Below are 16,135 nucleotides of genomic sequence, written 5' to 3'. Positions count from 1 at the left end.
CAAATGTATAATTCTACTCTAGGTAGTAATTTTCCTTTTCACAAATCAGAAACTTAACCCACCCCCAGAAAATGTCTTCCTCAGGACGTGGAATTCATACACCGCAACCATCTTCAATGAAATCACAAGAACTAAGAAAAAAGTGATCTGAGTTCCTGTGGAAGGGGAATTTGGCACAGAGTTGATTTACAGAACCACTGACCACAAATTAAGCCAAATCTGAGAACAGATCTGATTACTTAGGCGAGCTACATCCTCCCCTCATTTCTAACTGAACATTTACTATGGAGCAGCCTAGCATAACATTCCTGCAGTTTTAAAAGAAAACTGCAGGCAAATACTTGCCTGTTTTGTGCAAGCATTCCAGATTGTTTTTCTCTTAAATATATTATGCTTCATAATTATATTGATGAGCCTTCTGCAAGATTAAAGCTCAACAAAGGTACAGACAGGTTGAACTGATGGGTTCATAATTCAAGGAGAAAACACAGAGCAGAAAAAGATTAGAATAAACAAATTGCAGAAGTCAACATTTTTATATAATAAACAAAAACATTTCCTTCAGACTAGGAGATTAAAAATAAAGTAAAAAATTAACTTTTCCCTTAAAGGCCTACTTGTAAAAAATGTTTCATAAGTCTATGTGTGTGTTACGTGCTGTTGAGTTGGCTCCAACTCCTGGTGGCCCTCTGAATGTCCTCACAGCCCTGCTCAGCTGCTGTCGACTCACGCCTATGGCTTCTTTTATGGAGTCAATCCATCTCATGTTTTCTTCCTCTTTTCCTGCTACCTTCTATTTTCCCCAGCATTACTGTCTTTCCCAAAGAACCCTGTCTTCTCATGATGTGCCTGAACAGTCTGTATCAACTTGTAAATCAACTAAAAACCTACTAATTCATCAGTACGTTTTACTTTTGGGAAATACAAATATGTGTGATAACATCGCATATTCAATTATGAGATCAATTTTCTTTCTCCTTCAAAATGAAAGACCACATGTACCCACTTGTAGCTAGCTGCAGCCATGACTGCTCAAGTCCTGAACAAACAACAGCTCTGCTGATACAAATGCCTGATCACTTAATACTAACAATAGCTGGACTATGTCAAAAATCTTTTTGAACTTCGGTGCTTCTCCTGCAGAAGTGTTGAGAGTATGATACTAGATTTGTGATGCTCACCTGCGACCAAATCCAAGAACTGTAACCAATGAATGGCAAATTCACTTGAAGTGGTAAGGAAAACGGCATCAAAATGGTAGTAAACGCCTCTTTTGGAATTTCCACTAAAGAACTTGCTGCTGTTTCTCTTAAAAGGGGCAGACAATTTTACCAACGTACATTTTTAAAGGAATCCCTAGAAATTTGAGTGACTAACTTTTTGGCCATAATCCCTTGTGATACATTTTTGGTCAGCGGATCACACACAAGAAAAATGTACATTGTAAAAGGCTATCTGTCTGAAAGACATTGATTCTAATTAAAGCAGCAACATGGGCACAACCTAAAGATGACATGATTTGGGAGAACAAGGGGGGGCACATTTACAGAACCACCTGACGAGCAGCCCACAGCATGATTAGGTCAGCACATCTGGTCCCTTGGAGGTTCCACAGCTACTTTCCTAGCACATCAAAATAAATAAGCATATTCCCATTGAAATATCTTTTAATACCTTTTAATAAAACACAATTTCCCCTCTTTAATTCTTTTTTTCTTCCCAAATCTACTTTTCAAGAAATTGTCATTCAAACATATACCAACATAAAAGGGAAATCTGGAAAACTCAGCAAAACTATTATGAGTTCTAGCTTTCACAAGATAGTCTTAAATTTATAATTATTCTCAAAATATCTTTACTTGTTTTGCTACAGAAAATAGTTTTAAATCCCCATGTATGGGATCTTTACGTCCCATCAAAGTTTTGTGCAAACATTTCAAGTCCATTATTCCAGTCTTCAGATATTAGCACAAAGTCAATAAATATACACCTTACAATCAAGACTTAATTTAAAATATATGCTGTGGAACTTTAAAACAGCTATCATGGATCCATAAGCCTATAGGGTTCAAAACGGAATTACCAGCAAAATTCTAGCACCAACATATGTTCTAAATGAATACATCTTTAGGTACAGGTTTCAAGATGCATCTCAAGCTTTCCAAAATTTATCCAGTAGCAAAAACACAATGATATGTGTGTGTGTGTGTGTGTGTGTGTGCGCGCGAAACAAGATGTTAAAACAACATGTGATTGGTTTATACAGAATAGAAAACATTTTTGAGTGGGGCAATTGTCTGGTAAATAAAAATTGAGAGTAGCGTGCTGATACTAGCAAGGAAAAATAAAACTTACATAGACTTCCCATTAAAAGCCTGATTTCCTTTATTCATCACAGAGCTTTGCATAGACCTTTTAAATATACAAGTCACTGGCCAGATCTCTGCCTTCAGACTATCATCTTCCATTATCACCAAATCTTTAGTTAAAATAACAACCGTATTTACAGGGACAAGTGAAAAAGGATGAGGCTCTGAGAACCACAATTAATACAGACCTTAAAAGGACTCAATCAGCAAAGCATATTTCTTGCCTGCTAAGTGTAATAATATGTATTTTCTGATGTACAGGAGGATAGATAACATGATTAGACCTCTGAGATGGGTAAGCAAACTTTTGGGTTTACCTGAGACAAATATATGTACTTCAACCAGGATATAAAATGGAAGAGCCCAAACTAGTAGAAGCTTCCACATTTTTATTTTTAAGATTTGCAAGCTTTCAATGGAACCTCCATCATTGCAGCAAACTGCATGTGAAGCTATTACAGAACAGATGGTTTTTTAAAAAAGCAAATTGGCAGGTGAAGGCTATGTACTTAATGTATCTTTGGTTTAGGAAGACGAGAATATCGATTAGAGGCCAAACAATCCCCAGAATTCAAATTGCCATTTGGATTCTGCATGATTTCTTTTCTTTTTATTAGTGGCCTTGGGATGCTTGTCTTGATCTGGAAGTTTTGAGGCTCTAGTCGAGGGCTGCTTATTTGTTTTTGTTTAAAAGAGCCCGAAGGGGGGCGGAGCTTAGATGCTTTGGGATTTGGATTATTTGCAAGATTTGTTTGACTAGATGTTAGCTCAAGTTTTGCTGAATTACATGGTGTGATTATTGGTGAGTTCTTACAAGTGGGAGTCCTACTTGGAGATGATTCAGAAGCTGAAGGAGGTACCAAAGAATTCAAGGTGGAAGGTTTAAAAGGCTGCAAGGACTTGGGCTGAGACGTGTAGTCTTCCGGTGAAGATTGATTTCTTCCAACTCTCTTGGCCTGGTCTACTGTATCTGCCTGGGTAAGTGTGTGAATAGAAGTGGGTACAAACTGCATGTCACTAATTTGATTATTTGCCAAATGATAAGGCTCTTGAACATCCGTGGTCACGTTCAAATCTGCTTCCAAAGGTGTACTCTTAGCCACATCCTTAGTGAACTGCGGGCTTGACGAACGAGGCCGGTCTTCCAGACCACAGTTGCTGTCTTGTTGTAAGCCGTGTGTAAAGCTTTCATCCAGATGTGCAGCACCCTGACGTATGCTCTGGGCTGTGTATTCACTGTGGGCCTCGATATGTTGTGGTTTTATTAGTTTTCCCTGGGCGTGGTCTGTGGGTCTGGGAAGGCTGCTGGAAGGCTGTAGTACTTGAGGCTATTTTAAAATTAAAAACAACATAAGCAACAATTCATTTTAAAACGCCACCCAGAATTAATGTAAGTTCCAATTAGGCTCTGTTGGTGCTTATTACGTTTTAATATGAGAAGTATGTGGGGTTCTTTTAAATTAAAGAATAAATTGCAATATCAAATGAATTCATGAGACAAATACAAGAGTGATAATGCAAACAGAAATGATACAGGCAGTAAACACTAAACAAGATCCAAAATCAAACAGAAGAAAAGAAAAATCTTAAAGTACTGATTTATTGTAAAAAAAAAGATTCCTGTCCTAATTGATTCACTAATGTATTTAAAACTTTATACTGTATATGAGAGCTTGACAGAATGATTTCTATAGTACTTTGGTTTAATCTCCATAAAGTATTCAGATAGTAACTGTGACCTTCAGAATATTACCAATTTTTAAGGTTTTTTTGTGTTTTTTTTTAAGGAAAGCTGTATACCACTTTATCACACTTAACTAGAGGAAGTATTAATTTAAGTGTCAAGGTGCTGTACCTCTATTGAGAATTAAAATTACCAGCAGATAAATAAGGTTTAGAATGAAGATTATATTCTCAGTTGATTGAAATTCTAATTAAACAAAAATAGGGCAATACACTTAGCTAACGCTAACCTACCTTTAATACTCTTGTTGAAAAGCTTCAGAATAAAATGTCTTCATACCTTATTTGTTATCTCAAAGCCACATGAGGGATCACCTAAGGTTCTGGTATAACTCAGAGGTAGAAAACAGATTTACCTTGCCCAAGAGTGAACATCCACTTAATAAAATTAGAAATGATCAGCCTTTTGAAAGATGGCTGAGAATAAAATATGTGAAATTACCTGTAACTTGAACCAAAGCTCAGAAGTCTACACTAGCCAAGTTCTCACACTTTTCTGGAGTTCACTGAGTGGTTATATTCTATACAAATCAGAGGAAACGTACAACTTCCATTACTTTTGTGCAATGGAAGTTATCTTTCAATGGCCCAAACAGGTGACATGGGGCAGAGCCTACTGTTCATGTCCTGCTACAGGAGTGGTTGCTATAAATGTATAAACACACACTCACACACACACACACACACACACACACACTTTTTATTAAATAATGTCAGCTAAAATATCGAAGTTTGGCAAAGGGCTTTGAAACATGAACTTTAAAGGAAAATTTTTTACTAATAACTTTTTTTTAACTATGCTGATCCATAAACAAATCTACGTAGTATCTAAATTCTTCAACAGAAAGGGCGAATCTATTTATACTGCATCATTTATTTTGCCACTTTTTTCACCTCCTTGACCAGCCTGGGTCAACAATCAGGGATTAGATTACGGCAGGATTACCAGGAACTGAGGACAAAGTTCCCTGACTCATGGGGGTCCCAGAGGGTTGGCTGTGATGGTACAGCGCTGACTTGCTATTTAAATAATAAAATCAAGACAATGACTACTCAAAATTAACCCATACAGAATATGTTACGGTAAACTCTTATTTTAGAATGTTTTAAATAAATAAGCCATCTCAGTCTTTACTTCAAGCTACATGTCCTAGACTTTAAAGTTGGTGGGCATTTTCACAGTAAATTATCATGTAAATGAATAAATTGTCCTTCAGACTGAAGGCACTAAAATCACTATGTAATTAATTCAAAAGACTCTCCTGGGGGTTTCCTAGGAAAAAAAATGACCTAGCTAAAGTGCTCATACATTTATGAAAATTTTAAAAAATACAGACAGCACGAGCCTATTAAGCAACCAAAATCTACCAAAGGAAAAGGAAAAGGAAAAAAAAAAAAGCAACTAAGGAGGAGAAAGGTGCAGCAACAAATGGTTGATTGAATGGGGATTTGTCTTCCCTTTTTACCTTCAAAAACTATTAATAAGATATTCTAGTCTTGAGTTAAAAATCTTAAAGCAACTTAAGACCTTTGAAAGTATCAGTGACAATTACAAAAAATTACTTTATTGTAATATGTTTATTGCCAGTAAGAAAAAAAGGTATAAACATGTGCTATCAAAGAATACGAAGGTATGATTTTCTAATTAAGACTAAGTAATAAACTGATTAAGATAACCAAACCTGCAGAAAAGGAGCACTGTGAATTACAGATAAATCATCCATTTGGACTGTGCTGATTATTTATATTACCCAACGCTATCAGAGAACTAAACGGAAATACAGCACATAGAAAGATGTGCTGCTTGCAGTAAATGCCATGAATCTCCACATCAAATACAAGAGAATTAGAAATAATCAGGTTTTAAAAAATAACAAAATTTTGAGTCTTTTAACTGGTTAGATTGAACAATTATATTAAAAAGTCTAAACTATCACTTAATTACATTAAATGTATTAGTAGTTACTAAATGATGAATAAACAATGTCTATTTTATATTTTACTAAAGGATTGTTTTAGTGGAGTGATATAATTTCCCTATCCTAACAGAAATGTATTGTTTTATTGTTTCTTTGAAAACTAGTTTGGAAATCAATTCTACTGCAAATAAAAAAGTCTTTTGAAGAAGATCAGGAAATGATATAGAAAGGCCAAGGACTTCCTCCTGATTTGTGGAAGATGGCGTAGAGCTGGTTACCCACTGAGGACTGGATCATCATTACTTAGCTGCTGGCAAGTTGAACAAGTTGCCTCCCAACATCCAGCAAGCAAAGGAGAGATGTTTTCTGATAGTTTGTTGCTTGCAGTATAGTTTTCCCAAATTCTAAACACTCAACTTGTATTAATGTAAATGCAAACTGTTAACAACTCATCTTGCCCACATTCACCACTGTTTCTAAGCCCTCAGACATCTTTAGAATGCATCCTAGGTATAAAAAGAAAGATCCCAAGTTTTCATGGATAATAAGACCAATAGGAAGGAATATCAAAGAACATGCATTCATTTTAAAAATGTCTGTGATTTACCACGCACTGTACTTTGGCGTAGGAAAATACACAGCTGAACACAATGCTATTCCTGTGGCTGAGAGGCCCAGTGAGGGAGAGAGCTCAACAAATGATGAGACCATTTCTCAAGTGTAACAACACGGGAAAAAGAAAACATGTGCTTAATCAGAGGTCGCAGAGGGCATCAGGAATCACAAACATCTGAAGATGAGCAGGAGTTTGCCAAGTAGACAAACAGGAAGAACGCTGAGTGCAGAGGACCATACAGAGCACAGAGGCAAAACAACAACATGGTATGTTCTAGTAACTTCAAATTGTTAGACTGAATTTGGAGAGCATAATACTGGTGAAAAGTGTAGGCAAGGTCCAGCTCATAAAGAAGCTCGTGTCAGGCTAAGTAGGTCTGACTTGTGCAGCAGACAATGGGAGGCGCTGATGAATTTTAAGCAGCAGAATCATAATGATCCAATGCATATTTCAGAATGTCACTAGTGGAATCTGTGAGGAATGTAAGCGGAGGGGATGAGACTGCAAGCAGAACAGCCAGGTAGTATGCTACTGCTAACAGCACAGGTGATAAATGATAAGGGTCTAAAATTGGGATACTGAAAGAGAAACTAAAAAGGACTAAAAGAGATTTTGAAGATGGGAGAGGTAAGTGGTTGTTTGGGAGGATTTTAAGATGAGTTCCAGGTTTCTGTTTGGAGATGCAAGATGAGGTATTGCCTTGTATCAAAAAAGTTCTCTGGGGAAGGTGCCCATTCACTCTATAGCCTCAGCAGCCCATAGACTCAGGGCAAAAGGAATTCCCCCTACTACTGGGGGGACTTCAGGAAACTCCCAAAGTCACAAATAAGTGGAACTTGAGTTGTCCATCCTTGCAACTTGTAGAAGGGTTGGTTACTGAGGCTTTAAAATGTGGACCTATCCCTCGATTTAAAAAGCCAAGTGCTTCTAACTGGATTCAGTAACTTCAAGTCTTACTTTAGTTAGATACATACACTTCAGCACACTATTCTGAGAATTCTCAGATGCAAGGTCGCAAGTGTCAAGGTCAAGAATGCCAGCCATAGGCACTACTGGGTAATTAATTGTGGAAGGGATTAGTAGGCCTCTTCAATGATTATTTTGGGCTGCTTACAAAGATAACCAGAGACTATGAGTCCCTTACAGGCAAGTAGCATGCTTTACTCATTTTTTATTGTTGTAGTTGGTATCCCCAGTATTTGGCACATAGTAGGGGAAATATATATATATATATATATATATATATATATATATATGCACGACATAAATGAATAATTAAATGAATATTAGTGAATGGTATATTCCAGAATTGCTTCTTTGGAAATACATTATCAAAGTGATATTTCCTATTAGGTCAATGATGCAGCACTAATAATCAAATAAAAACAAGTTTATAAAAACAGATGGAAAAAATCTGGTAATAGAAAAAATGTTTTCTCTAAAGAAGTTTAGGATTAGCTTAATGAATCATGTTTAGGAGGATCGCAGGAAGGATTAATTGCATTTTAAGTTGAACACATCACTCTCATATGGCCTGCCAGCTAAGCCACAAATGTTTTTTACTTGGAGAGAAATTCCTGGATAAAATGAGTTGTGAAAATTGTCTTATCAAGCATTCAGCTATTTTCCATTTCTAATTCTAATAATTCAATGTATTTTACATTACACATGTGAAATATTTAACATAGGCCCTCTTAGCACATAATAAGTGCTACCTATGGTTATTAAAAGGTGAAAATGATGGATTTAAGTCATGGTCTTTTTGTAACCATGGTCTTGGGGGGAAAAAGCCAGTTATACAGCAGTATAGTAATAAACTACTTGCTATTCAATAATGTCAGTCATATCTGAATGTTTCAAATGCATAGCAGGCATAGCTGATGTAACACAGAAGCCAAGGTCCCATCATTGTCTTTCGGGAGATCAACCAGAGCTAGGACATGCCAGGCACTTTCAAGTTTAGAAAGAATTTCCATACGGCGTTTATGAGGAGCTGGTTCGACATAGTACTGAATCACTTAGCTCTGGGGAGTCAGTCTCATTGGACTTTGAGTCCTGGGTCTATCACTTACTATTGGTGAGACACTGAGTAAATTATCCTACTACTCTGAGATGGAATTTCATAATTCATAAAATGTGGACAAAAACACCATCTACACCTCATTGAATCGCTGTAAATAATAAACAATAGCATGCATACAAAATGCTTAGTATTATGCATGACACATTACAAGTACTTGAGAAATGTTATACCCTGGGCAATAACAGGCTTTCCCTTCTTTGATCTCTAATTATTACAAGACCCTAGGTGAAGGGTAATGTGTTCTTTTGGTAAACGAGTAAGCTGAGGTTAAATAAACTTAAGTAACATGTCCAAATGCACACACTTTACCAAATGGCAAAGCCAGAATTTGAACCAACAGAGAATTTTAAATGCAGTGCTAAGACTTTATTATTCTGTGAGACTTGGGTAATTCCAATACGTTTATAGATTTTTAGGATATGCAATATAACCAGATGACTATTTTTTAAAACTCAACAGGGATACTCAGTACCAACATTTAGGTACTAACTTTTGGATAATGCCCTATTTCTTTCTTAGCTGATCTATCCTACACGCTAACTTTCGAACACCAAACTCAAGCCACACAGTGGAGCAGTATTTCTGGGAAAAAGTGTTTCCAAGTGACCCACCTGAAGAAATACACTGCACACAAGGAAAGGCAAACAGGCACTCATCACTAAGGAAAACTTCACCTTCACCATTTCATACCACTTCAAAGACTTCTAGCATTACCATAAGAATGAAATATTCGTATCACTTTCTGTAAATACTGTTGTTCTAGAGTCACCAACAATAATAAGATGGCAGCCAGAAACATCAAGTCCTGATGGTGTAAAAACATGTCCAAAGTGTAAAGTAAAAAGCAGGAAACGTCCTAAATTATAATAAGGCTACTGCATAAACAGGAATTACCTAGAATTATTTTCTTGGTACATACACAATTTATTATTATTAAATACATTTTAAAGGTTAAAAGAAAGATGGAAATGGCACCATCTGTAACATGCCTGTAATTTCATGCAGGCTCTGACATGCATCATGCAAACTGGAAAAACAAAACAAAACGAAACAAAAAGTGATTGCGAAAAGTGGTAGGAAAAAATCTGAAATTGTACTGTACCACGCTTTGTCAGAGAAGTAATGGACTAACTTCTCAACTCCTTGCCAATGGCATAATGGGAGAGCAGAGACAAGAGAAAGACAGGACAATGGTGTGAGAGACCACACACAACGCCAAGGATTGCCACGACTGGGCAGCAGCCAAGAACATCGGCTTGGCCTCTGCTGTGTTTCCCTCGGTATTATTATTGAATATATTTGTATGAAATGAAAATGTATTTTAATAATTTATACTTTCTTGCTGAAGTGCTATATACTTTCTTGCAAGTTAATGCAAATATTCATATGCACAGAACGGTGTACATAAAACTTCTCACACTTTAAGAATTTTACCAAATAGAATACTGAAAAGAAGTGTGACACAATTTAATATTCATACTCCAAAATCTAAAACATTGTAGCTGCATGTAATCCCTTATGAAGTAGAAATTATTTTTTATAGTTTCAGTTTTCCACATTATAAACTAAATACAACTCAGTATTTGTTAGTTTGCTTTTCTGACCACTGCTACATTAAAGACCAATACAAATATAATCTGCTCTTCATATCCATCTTAAAGATGATGTTCGAAATTATAAATGAGGCTCCACACATCACTGTAGAGGTGGAAAACAAAACTGGATCCCTAGTATAACTACAGTAGTCCCCCTTTATCCGCAGTTTCGCTTTCCACAGTTTCAGTTACCTGTGGTCTCTTGTTACCCACGATCAACCATGGTCCAAAAATGGAAAATGGAAAATTCCAAAAATAATTTGTAAGTTTTAAACTGTGTGTTGTTCTGAGTAGCATGAAGAAATCTTGTGCCATCTGCTCCATCCCACCCAGGATATGAATCATCCCTCTGTCCAGTGTATCCACGCTGTGTACGCTACCTGACAGTCACTTAGTAGCTATACTGGTTATCAGATCAACTGTCATGCAACAGTAGTGATGCTGGCAATTCAGATATGCCAAAGAGAAGCCATAAAGTGCTTCCTCTTTAAGTTGAAAAGGTATGTTGTATATATAGAAAGAAAAATAGTATATATAAGGTTCTGGCACTCTCCGCGGTTTCAGGCATCCACCAGGGGTCTTATAACATATACTCTGAGGATGAGAAGGGACTACTGTAGATAAAGGAAATTCTGCTCTATAATTCATACGAACCCACTTGCAGCTTCCAAGGTTTCTTGGGAACCAAGATTGCTCTCATTTCCCTCTACCTCGGAATGTTGCCTCTTATCTCAGAGTACTTAGGGAAAAAACCCTGATTGGTAAGTTTAAATTATAAATAAACAAATACTGAAACAAGGAGTTCAACAGCTCTTCTAAGTTGATGAGTTATTGCTTTTAAAAAACTATCAAAGTGAATAATAGTGACTTAAGCAAGCATTTTACTACATATGCACAATCAGTATAAGATGCTCAATTTTCATGGGTCTACCCCTCTAAGACAGAACCCATCCACTGCTGGGATGCACAGTAATTCAAAACTAAATAACATCATCTTAGTGCAATTCCATTGCTATATCCAATATGCATGGTGTATTTATCCAGAGTAGTATACTGCAGGCACAAATACAGCTAAAAGGACCCCCAAATTGGCAGAGCAGGTTGTTATAAAAGGCTTATACAGAAAACAGTAATTGCTGTGTATCTCATTATTGCAAGGTGTTGAGAGAGAAACGAACTCATGCCTAGGTTTATGGGACGGCCTCCTCGACCATGAATTTGATGCACATTTCTAGTCAATTAACCAATGACTATATAAATAGCAGTTGAATTTAGCTGCAGAAACAGATACAGTGCACAGTCTATATTAACCATACTTCAAAGAAATAGCTTAATGTAAAACTGAATGGTTCAGTTTTTACTGAGTTACCCAAGATTCCATTTCACTGAAAAATATTTTACTTTTATGAAAAGTCACTCCCAGAGCTAATTTCTCATTAAAGCACTGAAGCTGATGTGCTCCTTATATATAAAATTGATTCCACTCCATGGTGGAACCAGTCAGATTGAGCCATGTTAATGTATACCTTATGAGCATGTTTCACAGTTCAACAATACACATCAAGCATCTCTAGAAAGTGCACACCTTTTAATTTAGTAACATCCTTCTAGGAATCTACCTACGTAAAAAAGATGCTATACACCAGGATGACGTGTATTGCAATAGTATCTCTATTTAATAGGGAAACATGGAAACGATACCAATGTCCAACAACAGGAAAAGATTAAATAAATTAGAGTACATCCCCATGATAACGTAATATGAAGCCATCAAAATTATATTTTCAAAAATATTTACTATATGAAAAATGTTCACACGATACTAAGTGGAAAAAAAAAAGAACTCAAAATCGAGAAGAAAATGAGAGTATGAGAAAACATGTCCTTAGAGAAAGCACTGTAGTACTGTTTCATGAATCTTTCATCTGAATGTTAAATATACACACAAATGTGTGTTGGGTTATAAATACATAGTTTCATTCAGTAAATACATACTGGGTTATAATGTAAAATGAATTTATAAGTGTGCTTGTCAAAAAGGTTTATGAAACTTATAAGAGAAGGAGGAGGATTAAGACAATATACTCATCATTCTTAATGTAATTCTGGTAAATGCAATTAGTTATTGTAATATAAATTTCAAAATCAGTAAACACTACATCAGAAAACTGAAGGGCTATTAAGATATATATATGCATTTATATTATTTTTGGTGTTTCAAAACATTTTTTTTTCTTCCCACCTAAGTCACTGCATATGGAAGGTAAAGGTAGATAAGATTTCTAAATTGTTTCAAGGTGTTAAAGAGCAAATTTTAAAAGTTGTTTTAGCATGAAGAAACCAGTATTATTTCAAAATATACTTTTTGAAAAGTCAAGTATTCCTACACGCATATACTCTAGTGAGAAGTGCTATTTGAGATTAACATTAAGATTTTTTCCTTGCCAAAGTAATTATTTTTATTCAAATTTTTTACTATGAGGTAGGTTATGGTTCCTAATTTTACACAGTTGGAAACTAGAAAGACTAAACCAATACCAGTTAAATCAATTTGGACAAAAGCTGAGGTGCCTACTGACAACAGAAAGACCCCTGTATGTCTACATGTTGGTATTTTCTGCTAACCCAGAGAAAAATTTAACTTGAAATCAGAAGACAAGCATCCTTAAGGTGCGACGAGTAATACACTTGAAAAAAGAAATTTAAGTTAAGATGTCCTGAGAAAGAAAAAAAAATACTAAGGACTAGAACTTTCCTTTTATGTCCATTTTTCTACAGTTCTTAAATTCAGCAAGAACATCCCTGGCCAGTGCAGCTTCTAGAGTGACCAGAGCTAAATATTCCCTGTAAACATTAGTTATTTCATTCTCTGCATATTTAGAACATGCTACCTTTTTTATGCTGGAAGGGCAACTACATTCATACATTAAAAAAGAGCCAATAACAGACTGCCTTATTGAAGACTAATAGCCAAGCCTATCTGGTTCTACGATTAGAAGAAAAGTGAACATCACTTACGTTGATGTTCAAGAGGATATCAGAAAGAATATATTAATGAAACAGATTATACTCGTAACGTAGGAGAACTCTCTCAAACGATCTACCATCATTTACAGAATTAAACTCTCTAAAAATCAGCACTGGGAATTACGTATGAACTAAACATGGAGACAAATATTATTTCACTAAATATATTTAGTGGAGGAAAAGGGGAGATCTGAAAAACTACTGGATTTACTCCCATAATTCCATACCATTCTCTTTCTCTATATTTTATCACTAAACAATAAGAAGAAGAAGAAGAATTTTATTTGTAAACTGCTTCAGCTGTTCTCAGGGTAAGTCCAACATAGTGGACGTAGTAGTTTAGAACATATTTCTCCTCTAAAGGAACATTTCAAGCTCCCTAAGAGCTGTCAAAAAGCTACGAACAAGTCTTCTAGTGAACGCATTCCACAAACAGGGTCCTAGGAGCCTCAGTGATCAAGTCCCAGGGCCACCAGGTCTCTTTGCTGCATAAGCCATGAGAACTTACCCAGGAAAAGACTTCAATGTATGTATCTTCTAGGTGGCTAGCACATCCAAACTCTGGAGAACCAAAACTTTCTTTTTACTTACTTGGAGTCGCAGAGAAAGAAGGTTTGATGTAGAAAGACCTTTATAGCAGTGCTGCAGAGCAGTGCTGCTTCACAGTCGGAAATGAAAAAGGTAGCTCTGAACTCCAGAGGAAAGGAGGAAGAGGCATTCGAAAATGGAGAGCCAATGACTCAGAGGAGGGACAAGAAAGTTTTAAAGCTAAACAAGAACTAGTGAAATGGGTGTTTCTCAGAAACATGTTTTAAAAATAAACCTAAAACTATTTGCAATACAGAATAATTAACCTTAAAGTTCAAACCCATATTACAGCTAGCTGAGAGGAAGAAGAATGGGGGAGAAGAAAAGCGGGGAAAGGGTAGGGGCTAAAAGGGGGCTTCAGAAAATTCAAGGTAGGTGTGTTAATCTGAGGTAATTCTGTCAAACCATGCATTTTACTGGGTACAAGCCTAAATATATATGTAATTATCATTTGCTATAATTGCACTTGAAATTCAGATTAATTCAGTAGCAATTTAGTGTAATTCCTTATGTGTTAGGAATCTTGCAATAGAGAAGAGAAAGCAACTTGAAGACAAGAGAAGTAAAAAGGAGGATTTACAGAGGTGGTGGGAGATGGAAAAGGAGATACAGGAGGAAAAATTCCCCTTCTCACAGCTTCTACTAAACAAATTAACTTGCTACTAAATAACTTGATATAAAAGCCAATACAAATTCTCTATTCTATTTATCTTTAAAACAAATAATGCAAAAGGGAGAGGTACAATAGTCAAAAAATAAACTTCAAAATCTGTCTCAGATTTATGTTCATACTTAATAATTTTAACTAATTAAAAATAATTTTTTAAAATAAATCACATTTCGTAATTTTAATTGCTTAAAATTTCCCCCTTTTGGACCTTTGATTCTTCACATAGATAAGGATAATTTGAGAAAAAAATTGGTATGAATCGCAAATCAGGGTAAATCTATGGAGAAGGCATAAAAGTGACTCTCATTAATATATTAGCTTTTTGGGTGACTTTTCAAAAAAGATAAAATATAACCAACTTACCAGATGTACTTAAGTACATAATATAAAATAGTAAACAATGTTTTTGAAAGCAGATTTAATGTAAACAAAGTTTTTTTAAGTCAAACAATTACTAAATCATTAGAAATGTTAGTAAACCATGCATATTTAAAAGCTATTTCTTGTGTACTTGTAAAGCAGCTGATAAATTACAAGGACGTATTAGTAGTTAAAAACACCCTTGAAAAGTGATTTAAAAGATTTTTCTTTTAGAAGACAATGAAATGTAATCAAAGCCTTCTGATTAGGAAACATTTAAAGAAATGTGCACGGTCCGGTAAGCCTGCTCCCTAAACAGTATGCATCTGTCCATTATACCACTGCTGGCAGTGTGTACATTTTCAACACAACTAGATAAAAACAGTTTTTATTCACATATCTCAAGGTCAAGAAAAAAAGAGAATGCATTAAAGACAGATGCACTCAGTAGGTTTAGGGTCAGTGGCAATAGGTTTAAATGGCTTTAGAATGAAATTAACTTCAGAGAGCTTAGGTGGAAGTCTATTTACATGCAGTCAAAGGAAGTGTTAATTGAGAGGAGAGCCCGGGGAGTGCTGGTTTAGCACATGCCTGCAGGTCACTCTGAACAGGAAAGGAGGTGGTGGGGAGGGAAAGATCATGCAGAAGGGAAATACCAGGAAGGGGAAGCCAGGATAGGAGTGAGAGACACAGACTCACTCTGTCTGCGGTGCGGCGGGACAGTCCGTGGGATCCCCTGGAAGGAGCCCTGCCAAGGAGAGAAGGAGGGAGCAGAATACCCACCCTGTGTAGAGAGAGACGGGTTGGGGAGGTATAATAAAAAAGGGAACCGAATAATAGAGAAACCAAAGTCATACTTAAAAAAAAAAAAAAATAACAATAGTGTTAATGAGAAGACAGATTTCATTTTTTTAAAATATAGGCAGCTCAAATTACTAAAAACTAGAACATAATTCCAAACCTATTTATTTTTCATATAATTTAAGTAAAAATATTATTTTTCTCTAATAAGTTAATGCATAAGAAAAATATTCTTTCTGGTATACATTTATCATCATACATGTCTTTTTAAAGTAGCAGATTCCAGTCTTTTGCATAAATAAATAGATAGATAGATAGATAGATAGATAGATAGATAGATAGATAGATAAAGCATTTAAAAGGG

General features: G+C 35.7%; 1 protein-coding gene across 1 annotated transcript in view; it reads right to left on the bottom strand.

Annotated features, from left to right (window-relative positions):
* Positions 1-2,741: 2,741 nt before the first annotated feature.
* The window catches only part of CCSER2 (coiled-coil serine rich protein 2), a 164,532-nt gene continuing 151,138 nt past the window's right edge, over positions 2,742-16,135 (bottom strand). The window contains exon 10 of the mRNA XM_033131432.1: positions 2,742-3,697. Within this exon, the coding sequence (XP_032987323.1) occupies positions 2,879-3,697 (819 nt within the window). The 3' untranslated portion in view covers positions 2,742-2,878. The remainder of the gene's footprint in view (positions 3,698-16,135) is intronic.

The sequence above is a fragment of the Rhinolophus ferrumequinum genome, chromosome 16 (genome assembly GCF_004115265.2).
Source record: "Rhinolophus ferrumequinum isolate MPI-CBG mRhiFer1 chromosome 16, mRhiFer1_v1.p, whole genome shotgun sequence".
NCBI lineage: Eukaryota > Metazoa > Chordata > Mammalia > Chiroptera > Rhinolophidae > Rhinolophus > Rhinolophus ferrumequinum.
This window is presented reverse-complemented; position numbering and strand designations above follow the sequence as displayed.